General features: G+C 39.6%; 1 protein-coding gene across 5 annotated transcripts in view; it reads right to left on the bottom strand.

The window, feature by feature from the left end:
- PAX3 (paired box 3) overlaps positions 1-12,064 on the bottom strand; it is a 130,272-nt gene that overhangs the window by 17,914 nt on the left and 100,294 nt on the right. For all 5 annotated transcript variants that reach the window (XM_014584861.1, XM_006170108.1, XM_006170109.1 and 2 more), the window contains 2 exons: positions 6,332-6,497; positions 4,949-5,163 (listed from right to left, as the gene is read on the bottom strand). In XM_014584861.1, the coding sequence (XP_014440347.1) occupies positions 4,949-5,163; positions 6,332-6,497 (381 nt within the window). The remainder of the gene's footprint in view (positions 1-4,948; positions 5,164-6,331; positions 6,498-12,064) is intronic.

The raw sequence follows: 12,064 nt of genomic DNA, 5'->3' as shown, positions 1-12,064 counted from the left end.
AATCCCAAACTAAAACTGACTTCAATCCATACATGCACACACACACACACACACATACACACACATACATGATTTGACTATCCTTATGTCTTCTAATTCTTTGATAAGAAACACAAAGAAAAAAACCTATTCTATAATGGCTCACACACATTCTAGTTCATGATTTCCTCATCTGAATAGTAAATAATACATTTATTTATTATTCTTTTTCATTGCCAGAGTGTGCATGCACTCTCCAGAGAGAGACAGAGAGAGAGGGAGGGAGCAGGGAAGGGTGGGAGAAAGTACCCCCCACAACGGTGTAGTATGGGCACACCACAATCCCTTCTTTTCCATTGCTTTATTCTGTCAGGATTGGGGGCATGCATGCACATGTACCTGGGACATTTTTCAAGTCACCAGGGATTGGGATTCAAACCACACTAGGTCATCTAGGTCATGTGGGATCCAGCTCCCATAACCACTGAGACCAACTTTCATCCACACACACACACAGAGAAAGAGAGAGAGAGAGAGAAACAGTCCAAATGGTAAATACTACATTATATATCAAGGATATCAAGGATACTAGGGGAAAAGTCAAATAAAATGCATTACTATTTAAACCACTTCAAATATCCTCCACTAAAGAAATCTGCAATGGGTTGATCATAATGACTTAAAAACCTTTAGATCCAATGTGGCTTACATTAATAGGTCGGGAAAGGCCTATAACACCTTGTGAAGACAGAGAAAAGGCAAGATATATACACTACTGGAGGAAAAGGGATTGCAGCACAGCCATCCCCCTTGGGGGGCGATTTCTCGCTTTCTGTCTCTCTGTCTTTCTGGTGAGTGCGCATGCCCTATAGCAAAAACCTCTGGTCTCAATACAGTGCTGTTATTATTGGAAGAAGTTTAAAAATTAATGTAAATTAAGCTTAGTAAGGGGACCAGCAGTTAGCATACTGACTATGTCACTGAACTCCCATGTAGTTGACCGCGATTCAAGTCCCGGACCCGGTGGCTTAAACTCACGCCGGGCACGTGTGCGTGCGTGCCCAAGATCCTGAGAGGAGAATGGAGGAGAAGGGATTGCAGCGTGGCCATGCCCCCATGGGGTGATCTCTTGCTTTCTGTCTTTCTGTCTCTCTCTCTGTCTTTCTGGTAAGTGCACGCACCCTATAGCAAAAATTTCTCAAAAAAAAAAAAATTAAGCTTAGTAAAAAGGATGTAAATTAATATGGACCTAAAAGATTAGAAAATTAGTCTCTATTAAATGATTTTGAAATATTTATAAATAAACCCCTTGCTCCTGTTTTGTCTTGAAACCTGTTTCCTCTACACTCAACTGTGTGTTATAATGGACCAGATCCAAGACTAGGAGCCCAGAATCCTTGATTCTTGTCCTAGTTCTTTCACTATCAGTCCTGTAACCAGCAACAGATAAGGGGCCTCAATTGTTCTGTCTGCATATTAGATGACCAAAGAAAGAGAAGGTGGAAAAGTATAAGGAAAAGAAGCGATATGGCAATCATAAGATTAGTTCTATTGCTGATAGTATATGATCCTATATATTAAGAAGCATTTCTTTTTAATAAATAGTGATGAAAGTTTCATCACCCTTTCTTTAGTCTCTTCTTTAATTTATAGGTAAACCAGGTTATACGATATGAGTCTTTTTCTTCATATTTTTCTCTACAATATTTTCCCAGGGGGCAATGGCCATGCCACAGTCTCTTCTCTCCTCCTCTCAGGATTTTGGGCACGCATGCACACACACACACCTGGCGTGAGTCTTAAGTTGCTAGATCTGGGACTCGAACCATAGTCAACTGCATGGGAGTCCAGAGACATAACCATTACACATCTGATGGTCCCATCTTTACAATATTTTTCATAAAACCAGACAGCCAAAAATAGTGTAGGTGCCTCTTGCTTAAATTAAGACATTCCTGGGGCCAGCAAGTGGAGTGCTGATTAAGGGCATGAGACTCCCACATGGTCAACCACAGTTCGAGTCTCAGACCTGGCGACTTGCTTTCTCACTCTCTCTCTCTCTCATTCTGTCCCTCTCTGGTCAAATTAAAATAAATAAATACATAAAGTTAAATAAAAATAATTATTTTAAAAAAATTAATGTATTTCTGGGCCAGCCCTGGAACTAGAAGGTAAAAGAGCGGGATCCCCCATGGCTTACCACAGTGAGAATCCTGGCCTCAGAAACTTGAAGAACATGCCAGGTACATGTGCATGCATGCCCCAAATCCCAACAGGATGGAGAAACAGAGTTGAAGGAACTGTAGCATGACCACACCACATTGAGGGTGGTGGTAAGGACAGTTCCTCTCTCTCCCTGTCTCTCTGTCTCTCTCTCTCTGGCAATTAAAAATAAGTAAACAAGTAAGTAGGTAAATAAATAAATAAATTCCTGGAAATGATAAATCCAAAGGCTATAGAAGTCTGTGTTCTAATCCCATTCTCCTACTCAGTTGCTTTATAAATACAGTAGGGTTGGGACCAGCAGTTGACATAATGGCTATGTCACTGGACTCCCATGTAGTTGATTGCGGTTCAAGTCAAAGACCCGATGGCTTAAACTCAAGCTGGAGATGTGTGCGTGTGTGCCTAAGATGCCAAGAGAATGGAGGAGAAGGGATTGCAGCGTGGCCATCTCCCCAGGTGGCGATTTCTGGCTTTCTGTCTCTCTGTCTCTCTCTCTGTCTTTCTGGTGAGCGCACATGCCCTATAGCAAAAACCTCTCAAAAAATAAAAAATTACAGTAGGATCAGCAAGATACCGATTCGCTCACTGTCTGTTCTCCAACTTTACCTGAGGATAGAAGGAGAAACTTCATATTCTTTGTTTTCTAACCCATCGCAGATGCTACAAGAACTAATACAGCATGGATTGTGCACCATGGTCTGAATCTATTTCTGTGTTACAACAGGAATGCAACCTAGCCTGGGTGTTTGCAATGTACTAGGTAAGAAATTAATATAATATGGAAGATACAGTGGAGAAATACAGAAAAAATTGCCTGTGGAATTTTCCACTGCTTGACATTAAAATGATTCCCTCTCTATCACCCTCTCTACTTAGCCAAGATTTTTAAAGTCGAGGATTAAAAATTTGAAGATCAGGTTTTAGCAATTCCACTGATGTGAACTTATATAATACAGTGTAATATACTTATCACAACATACAAGATAATACACTTAATGACATGAGAAACTAGCAGTTTCATTTATAGAGCACAGGTTTGTGTTATTTTTACTATGATCTAATAAAATAAGGTACTAAGAAATGCTGTTGGACTTCTGGCTCTCACCTTACAGAAGTAGCTAGGGCTGGAGTTTACTTGTATTAAAACTTTCAACTGAGTCATGTTCATAAAAGGCTTTTCTACAGCCCCTAACTACAAAAGTTAAAAATCACAGAGATAACTACTTCTGATGTTACTTCTAAATGCTAGGAGAAGCTTATACGCTAGGAATCTGGACATTTTCAAGATGACTCTATCAATTAAGTTCATGATTTTCACGCAAAATCACATTCACAAATGCCAGCACTCGGAAATTAAATGTATTAAAGTCCTGTAGGAAGCACTTTCATTGTTTTCATGTTATGATTTTTCAGCTGAGGTTTAAAGTCACCTCTTTTTTTTTTTTTTTTTTAATCCCAGGATGTGCAATAGGAATCTATAAAACTTAATTACATTTACTGTTACAAAAAAGGATTTATGAACTTTTGCCTTTAGGCAGAAATGTTTATTTCATTGCCTTTGCTATCCATTCTTTTCAACTCCAACGGCTTTGAACTTTTCAGCTGCTCAGAGTTATCACCGTTGCACAGAGCCCAGGAACTCCACTCCCAAGACACACACCACAAGTTGCAGAAAACGAAGAAGGCAAAGATATACGAGTCGTTATTTTGGCCACCCTTTGTGCCATTAAAATCTCATTTTCTGCCTATTAGAATGCCCTCTTGGTGCTTAGGCAGCGGTGATAGTCAGTGATTAGTGTGTAATTGAGTATAATTGTCTTTTCACTTTTCATTTGTGTCATTCGGAGCTTCTCTCTGTTTTGCTAACCACCAAGAGGAAAAAGGGGGCTGAGAAAAGATAAAGCTGTTCAAACTCTCACTCTCAGCCCCGAAGAGATCCTCGATTGCAATTATAGATTGCAGCCCTTTTGTGACATTTCTCCAAATTTAGTGGGCAGCTATCCTCACCACCTGGGCCAAATGCTCTCTAATAAAATCAAGCGATCTGTATTTAAACAACTGCTAATAATGTCAACCTCAGACAGATGCCACATGTAGGAAATTTAACCAACCCTCTGACATGCAATTATCAAGGCAATTTATTAATATGATCTCCCAAGAAAAACTCATAGTCCAATGCAAATTAGAGAAACAATTACAACGTTCAAATATTTATATATTCCCAAAGAGCGGCAATTCTGGTCATTTGTGCATTTATAACTCATTTATTCCAGAGGTCTGTGGTTATCAGCTGCGACTCTCCACAGGACTTGTTTGCTTCCTCTCGATTGTTTTGTCAAAGCTCTGATGTTTTCCTCTAAGGTGCATTTGCTCACAATCCCGTTGGCTGACCAAATACCATTTAAAACAGAAAGCAAAACGAAACCTGCTAGCGTGCGAGAGCTCCTTAACCAGAGCTAGGGGCCCAGAAAACACCACATGATAAATGCCTTGACAATTAAGTATAAACACAAGTCTCCCTGATTACAGTTAAAAGTACTCAAATTTTAAATCTAAGCTACAACTTTTGATGCAGTCAGTAGGAAGGGTGGAGAGAAAGGAAACTAGAAAACTGAAATCATGTGGCTTGTATAAAGAATACATTATGGTTTAAATTTGGCAATTCATTATACTTCTGCCTCAGGGAATTGACTATTTGGTTCTGCTATACAGCAAATCGTCTGTCTAGAAACACGGGACTGACCTGAGGTGAAAGGCCATTGCCAAGGGCGGGGTTCATGGGGTTGGAGGGCCCCGACGGAGGCACAAAGCTGTCTGTATAGCTGGAAAATCCATGCCTGGTGCTGGGGAGGCAGTAGGCAGAGCCGCTGTCCGGGTTCGAAGGAATAGTGCTTTGGTGTACAGTGCTTGGAGGAAGCGGTTGAGGTCTGTGAACGGTGCTACTGGGATCCGACACGGCTGAAATGAAGAAGACTGTCAGCCATAAAGTTCCTCATAGGCCAGCAGAGAAAGTTCAGTACAAAAGATCTCAAGTCACCAAGCCATCGGTAACATCTACTGGTCAGATCAAATGTTAATTTCAAACTGCATTTCTTGACATGTGGGTATGGAACCACTCATAACAAATATGGTCACATCTACTATGCACATATTTGCAAGGACATAACTTAGGTATATACTTTCAGGGCATACTCACCTGAAATACAAATACAGAAATTACATAACAATGCTAGCAAGCCTACTTTGGTAGCAAATGTTATAAATAACAGTGAGAATTAACCAATATGTGAGGTAACCAAGGTAAGAATACCAAGCTTCAAATTATGTATCAAATATACTTTTTCTGAGAGAGAGATTTTTGTTATCAGGCTTGTGCACTCACTGGAGAGACAGAGACAGAGCGATAGAGAGATAAACCAACCCCCACCACCACCAGGGATGATGTCCGCACTGCAATCCCTTCTTCTCCATTCTCTTCTCACGATTTTAGGCATGCATGCACACATGCCTGGCTTGAGTTTCAAGCCACCAGATCCAAAACTCAAAGCATGGTCAGCCATGTGGGAGTCCAGAACCTTAACCACTATGCCATCTGCTGGCCCCTCATCAAATATACTTTAAAAGCACCTAAATATTAGTGTAATAGTATGGTTTCAAATACCTGGAATGCTATTCATAATCCAAAATAATGGAGTCTTACAATTTAGCAACATCCCCTTCACCTCTGTGTGCTAACAAATAGTGACTTTATCAAAGCCCACCTTCCCTTTGTGATTACTGCCATTAACAACTCTCACAGTTAGCTGCAAACTGGAGTACAAACATAGAGGTAGCATTTTAACAAAAGACAGCAAATCCCATGTTTATTTAGGAGGGTTGCTTTGTTTTAAAATACTGCAATAGCATTATATCACAACACAGTTTATCTAGAGAGACTCAGATACGTCAAAGAACAAACTGCATTTCCGAAATGTGACAAGACCATTCAAGACAACCTGACATAATATAATTAACATACAAACAACATTGATGTCAGCATGGCAGAAGGATTTCACTGTATCAAACATCCACCCAAGAAAGCAATTGGAAGTTACATTTTAATCTCCTTGGCTCTCTTCTTCTATACCTTGTGGAATAGATGTGGGCTGGTAAGAGGTCTCCGACAGCTGGTATGTTGGCAGAGTCGGCATGGCAGTGGGAGGGAATCCCCCCGGAATGAGATGGTTGAAAGCCATGAGTTGATTGGCCCCAGCTTGCTTCCTCCATCTTGCTCGGCGGTTACTAAACCAGACCTATGGATTTAATTTAAAATTTGAAGATTTCACTGATGAAATAATAGTACATTCTTAATGAATTTTTCATGCTAAAACAGATTAAAGACCCCTTATTGACAGGGAAACTAAATGTAAGAGGCCTGCCTTCTGTGTTGTTTGGGAGTATTGTCAGGGTGAAAAGAGACTTAAATGTCAAGGGTCAGTAGAGAGGCTTCAAGGACCCTCCATGGTCTTGCAGCAGCCCCCAGGAACTTTGTGATGACCACCAGCAGGTAGTAGGATCAGCAGGAACTCCCTGCTACAACCATTGATACTCACCCATCATCAAATATGCAGCCTTCCAGTGAAGATCAGGCCTCTTTGACCCCTATATAACCTAGGTCTAAATTTGGTCTTCCCTATTAAACCAATCAATGTATCTTTTATTGCTATTAATTTGTCTCTGTGTTTCTATGGTCATTAGGGGCATAGGTCCTGGATAGTCATGCAAATTGATCAGGAGAAGAAATGGGCCCATTTTATTATTTCTTCCAAAGTGTGAGACACTACACAGATCTTGATGAAAATAAATGCTGAAGAGGTAAATGTTTCAAGAAACAGAAATATTTTCATCTAAAATAATTACTGTGTTCATTATTTCTTTCACCATCTTTTTGTTTTCTCTTTTCTTTCTTCTTTTCTTTGTATTTGTTTAATTTGCCAGAGGGTATACACACTGTCCAGAGAGAGATGGATAGGGAGAAAGCACCTCCATGGGAAATAGTCATGCCACAATCTCTTCTCTATTTCTCCTTTCAGGATTTTGGGCATATGCACACATGCACCCAGGATGTTTTTAAAGTTGCCTGGTCTAGGACTGAAACCATGAAGTCCCCATGTAGGATCCAGCTCCCTGAACCACCAGGTCATGGGCTGACGCAAAAGCATTTTTTTCTTACCAGAAGCCATGTGCATTCACCAGACAGAGAGACAAAAAGCACTCCCCACCAGGGTGTGATCACATCACAATCCCTTTTCTACCATTTCTCCATCTTGGTAGGATTTTAGGCATGCATACACATGTGCCTTGCATGTTTTTCAACCCACTGGGAGGCAGGGTTTGAACCATGGTTGATTATGTGGGATTTAGCTCCCAATGCATAGTGCTTAACCACTGAGCTATGAAGCCAGCCCTCGACAACAGTTTTAAGCAATCACCATACTTTGTATAAGGTACTATGCCAATCAGGAATGTTCTGCAAAACCAAGTGGAATGTACTAAAATGCATTCAAGGAACTGAAAGCCCAAGTACTTTATATGACTCAACAGAGAGAAAGGACAATAATAGCAGCAAGAAATGTAACTAGACATCTAAAAGTTCAGAAGTTGTGATATAACGGCTTTAATCTTGCCCAACACTCAAGTCTAAAGAATTTAAATGTATTGCATTGTTGGAAAAGTCATGAGTACTTTTCTATGTTTTTCTACGTAAAAATACATCATAACTTTAGTTTATCTGCACTTAAGTAGCTTACAGCCTGTCCTCATGGATCTCAGAGGAGTCAAGGAGACAAAAATGACTATTCATTGGTGGCAGAAGCTCCATATTTGAAAGTACAGAGAGCCAGAAAAACTTTAGAGTAGAGGCAAAGTTTCAGCTTATTCTTTTTTTAAAATAATTATTTTAATTTTACTTATTTATTTTGACTACAAAGAGACAGAGAGATAAAGTGAGAAAGTAAGCCACCCAGTCTGAGACTTGAACCTGGTTAACCATGTGGGAGTCAAGAGCTTATCCACTACACCTCAGCTTATTCTTAAAGTGTAGCTGTGATGGGAACCAGCAGTTAGCGTAATGGCTATGTCGCTGGACTCCCATGTAGTCGACCGCGGTTCGTGTCCCGGACCCGGTGGCTTAAAACTCACGCCGGGTGCATGTGTGTGCGTGCCCAAGATCCCGAGAGGAGAATGGAGGAGAAGGGATTGCGGCGTGACCATCCCCCCTGAGGGGTGATTTCTCTCATTCTGTCTCTCTGTCTCTCTCTGTCTGTCTGGCGAGCGCATGCGCCCTATAGCGAAAAAAACCTCTCCAAAAAAACCAAAAAGTGTGGCTGTGATTTCGACAAGGGGTCACTCCAGATGGACTGTCAACAGTACACAGTGCATAAACAATTCTACACCTTAATTATAATTTTTATAATCATATAATTTAAGAAAGAGAAGAGAGAGAGATTTTTTCCTTTAGAATAAAATAGTTCAGTTTAGCAAACACTTTGCCAAAGCCTGTGCTCAAACTACTGATCTTCACTCAGGCATATGCTGGAAAGAATTTTGTCTTCTCTAGCCATTCTTGCAAGAAATTGCTATGGAAAGCTGTTCAAACTCCTTCAAAATATAAACATTTAATACTCCTTAAGTTTCCAACAGGAAAAGAAGGTAAGTCAATATTTTCCCATGTTGATACATAATTGAATTAGAATTTTATTTAACTTAATAAATTGCCACCTAGTTTAATAGAACCAAAAACAGTGCTCAATTTCAGGTCTACATCAATTGTGTTTTCTCACTGCATCTGTTACCATGAATTCCAGACACATTCGGGTAAGGAAACCTATTTAAGGAAGTACCTGAAACAACCTGTGTCAGCCTGAGAGGGTTGAGGGCAGGAATTTGGGGTCATGTACATGCATGAGAGTACTGCACCATACCACACACTATAGTCATATTCTATGTTATAAAATCTCGTGGTTAAGGAGGTACTCTGGCTCCATCAGGGTGGTCCCCCCACACCTATCTAGACCACCTATGTGCAAGGAGTGCCTCTCCAGCCCTATATACTAGCCTTAAAAGAAAGCTTAATTTACAAAAATTCTAATATGTGGGGCCAGCAGGTGATGTGATGGTTAAGGCACTGGACTCTCACATGACTGACCCCGCTGTTCAAGTCCCAGACCCTATAGCTTGAAAATTACATGGGGCGCATGTATGTATACTCAAAATCCCAATGGAAGAATAAAGAAGAAGGGATTGTGGCATGGTCATCCCCCCAAGGGGTGATTTCTCACTTTTCCTCTGTCTCTTTCCAACAAGCACACGTGCCTTATAGCAAAAACCTAAAAGATTCTGAGAAGGATACCAAACTTGAGCTGTGAAATATTGCTTTCCTTTACTAAAAATGAAGATTTTCTGCTGAGACTTCTCCCTCTAGATTCATTTCTAGTGGGTAGGGTTACTTCTGTCTCCTCCATTTATCTCTGTCTCTCTGTGTCTCTCTGTGACTTTTAATTTTTCTTTAAGGTAAAGTATTCTCTGGGCTCTCAAGCCCCTCCTTTATTGTACTAATTGTGCCTTTCCCTATTCCATTTAGGAAAGGCACAAATCTAGGCCAGGCCTATCCTCAGATGGATACTGAACTTGAGGTGTGAAATACAGCTTTGGTGTGGCGAGCAGTTTTCATTTTTTGCTTTTTAAAATTAAAATCTAAAGTTTTTATCATCTTTTTTCTTCTCTTTTATTTTATTTTTTTTCTTCTTTCCTCTTCTCCAATTCTCTTCCTTTTTTGTTATCTTTATTCACTGGCTGCTCAGCCTCTATGCACTGTCTAGACAGTTCCAACTGAATGGGATCCAAACATCTAAATATGATTATGGTCAGAATATTCCTCTATTCTCACTGAATCTGATGCACAAAGAGTGAAACGGAATGGAAGAGAGATTGCAGATTACCTCCTCCTCCATGCCTCTGAACGCTCAGACTGAAACGCACCATTGATGCATCAGATGACTAGAAATCACTGCAGGGTCACAAGAAATATGGAAAAGCAAGAAAATACTTCTCCTCCAAGGACAAAGAATAACTCCTTTCATAGAACCAAGAACAGTGCTCAATTTCAGGTCTACATCAATTGTGTTTTCTCACTGTGTCTGTTACCATGACTTCTAGACACATCCAGGTAAGGAAACCTATTTAAGGAAGTATCTGAAACAACCTGTGTCAGCTGAGAGGGTTGAGGGAATTTGGGATCATGTACATGCATCTCATGACCCCATGAGATGGTACAATGAAACTCATGGAAATATTTGATAAAAAAAATTTAGAATATTCATAGTGACAAAGCTAAAAGAGATGAAAGAGAAGAGAGACAATGAACACCAGAAGAGGCAGGATAAAGGAGCTGAGAAGTTCCAGGAGGTGAGGAAATTCTTTCAAGATCTAAAAGAGGAAATACACTCTATAAAAAAGAATCAGATGAACCTGTTAGGGATAAAGGCTACAATACAGGAAGTCAAAAACCTCCCTTGAAAGTATTAAAAACAGACTAGATCCTACAGAAAATTGAATCTCAGATGTAGAAGATAGAAACGCTGGCCTAGAAAAATCCACCATGAAGACTGAGAAAATTGCCCCCAAAATGAGAATAATATACGAGAAATACTAGATACCAACAAACATACAAACATCTGGATAATTGGTATCCCACAAGGCAAAGATACTCATAAGGGCATTGATAATCTATTCCATGAAATCCTGTAAGAAAACTTTCCAAACCTAGAAAGACATTCAAAGATCCAGTCCCAAGAAATACAAAGGACCCCAAATAGAATCAACCCATAAAGACAAGAAACTAAGATTGGCAAGAGAGAAATGTCAAATTACCTACAAAGTATATCCCATCAGGCTAACAGCAGACCTCTTATTGGAAACAATGTGAGCAAGTAAAGAATGGGAAAATATATTCAAAGTGTTAAGGGAAAAGCAATTTCCACCAAGAATACTGTACCCAGCAAGATTATCCTTCATACCGGAAGAAAAGACAAGAACATTCTCAAATAAACAAAAACCGAAAGAACTTACCAACACCGGGCCAGATCTCCAAGAAGTTTGCAAGGGAGTGCTACACCAGAAAAATTAAATACAGACACATAGAAATAAGAGTTCAAAACCTAAGAAAATGGCCAACTTAATAGTAGGGACAAGTCTGGAGTTGAATATTATACACCAAAATTTAATCAGGAAGATCAAACCAGAACAGAAGATAGATTAAGTACATGAGACTGAACTGGTGAAATAGAATTTTATGACTTTTGATTAAAACATTGCTGGCTTTCTTCTAGGCTTTCTTTTCTGGTTCTAAGGATTTTTGTCCTGACTTGAACTGCCAATAGTTTTATGTACCTACTATTTGAACAGAATCCTAACCTGTTTTCTGGCTTTAAGCTTTTAAGCAAATTTCCTTAACATTTCTTTGATTTATTAAAGTTAAAACTGCTTTTCTTGAAATTAAAAAATATATTTTAAAATACCTATTCAATGGCTGTAGTAAGCTATATAGCATCAGCTAGGTGCTACCTTATAATATACTCATTCTACTCAGAGTTTCACACCTAAAGTCAGACATATATACATATATATGTATATACCAGCTGAACTTGCTATTGAAAGTAGTTAGATTATTTAAGAAATTTCATGAATCAATAAAATGTGGGGGACAAAAAGAATGGAAAACAACTGTAGGCACCTGAGACAGTGGGGACGAGAGTGGGAAATAGCAGAGGATGATAAATAGGAGGAAAATGCACACACACACACACACACACACACACAC

The sequence above is a fragment of the Tupaia chinensis genome, unplaced genomic scaffold (genome assembly GCF_000334495.1).
Source record: "Tupaia chinensis unplaced genomic scaffold, TupChi_1.0 Scaffold148019_1, whole genome shotgun sequence".
NCBI classification, from domain to species: Eukaryota; Metazoa; Chordata; class Mammalia; order Scandentia; family Tupaiidae; genus Tupaia; species Tupaia belangeri.
Note: the sequence above shows the minus strand (reverse complement) of the source record. Positions and strands in the feature narration are given on the sequence as shown.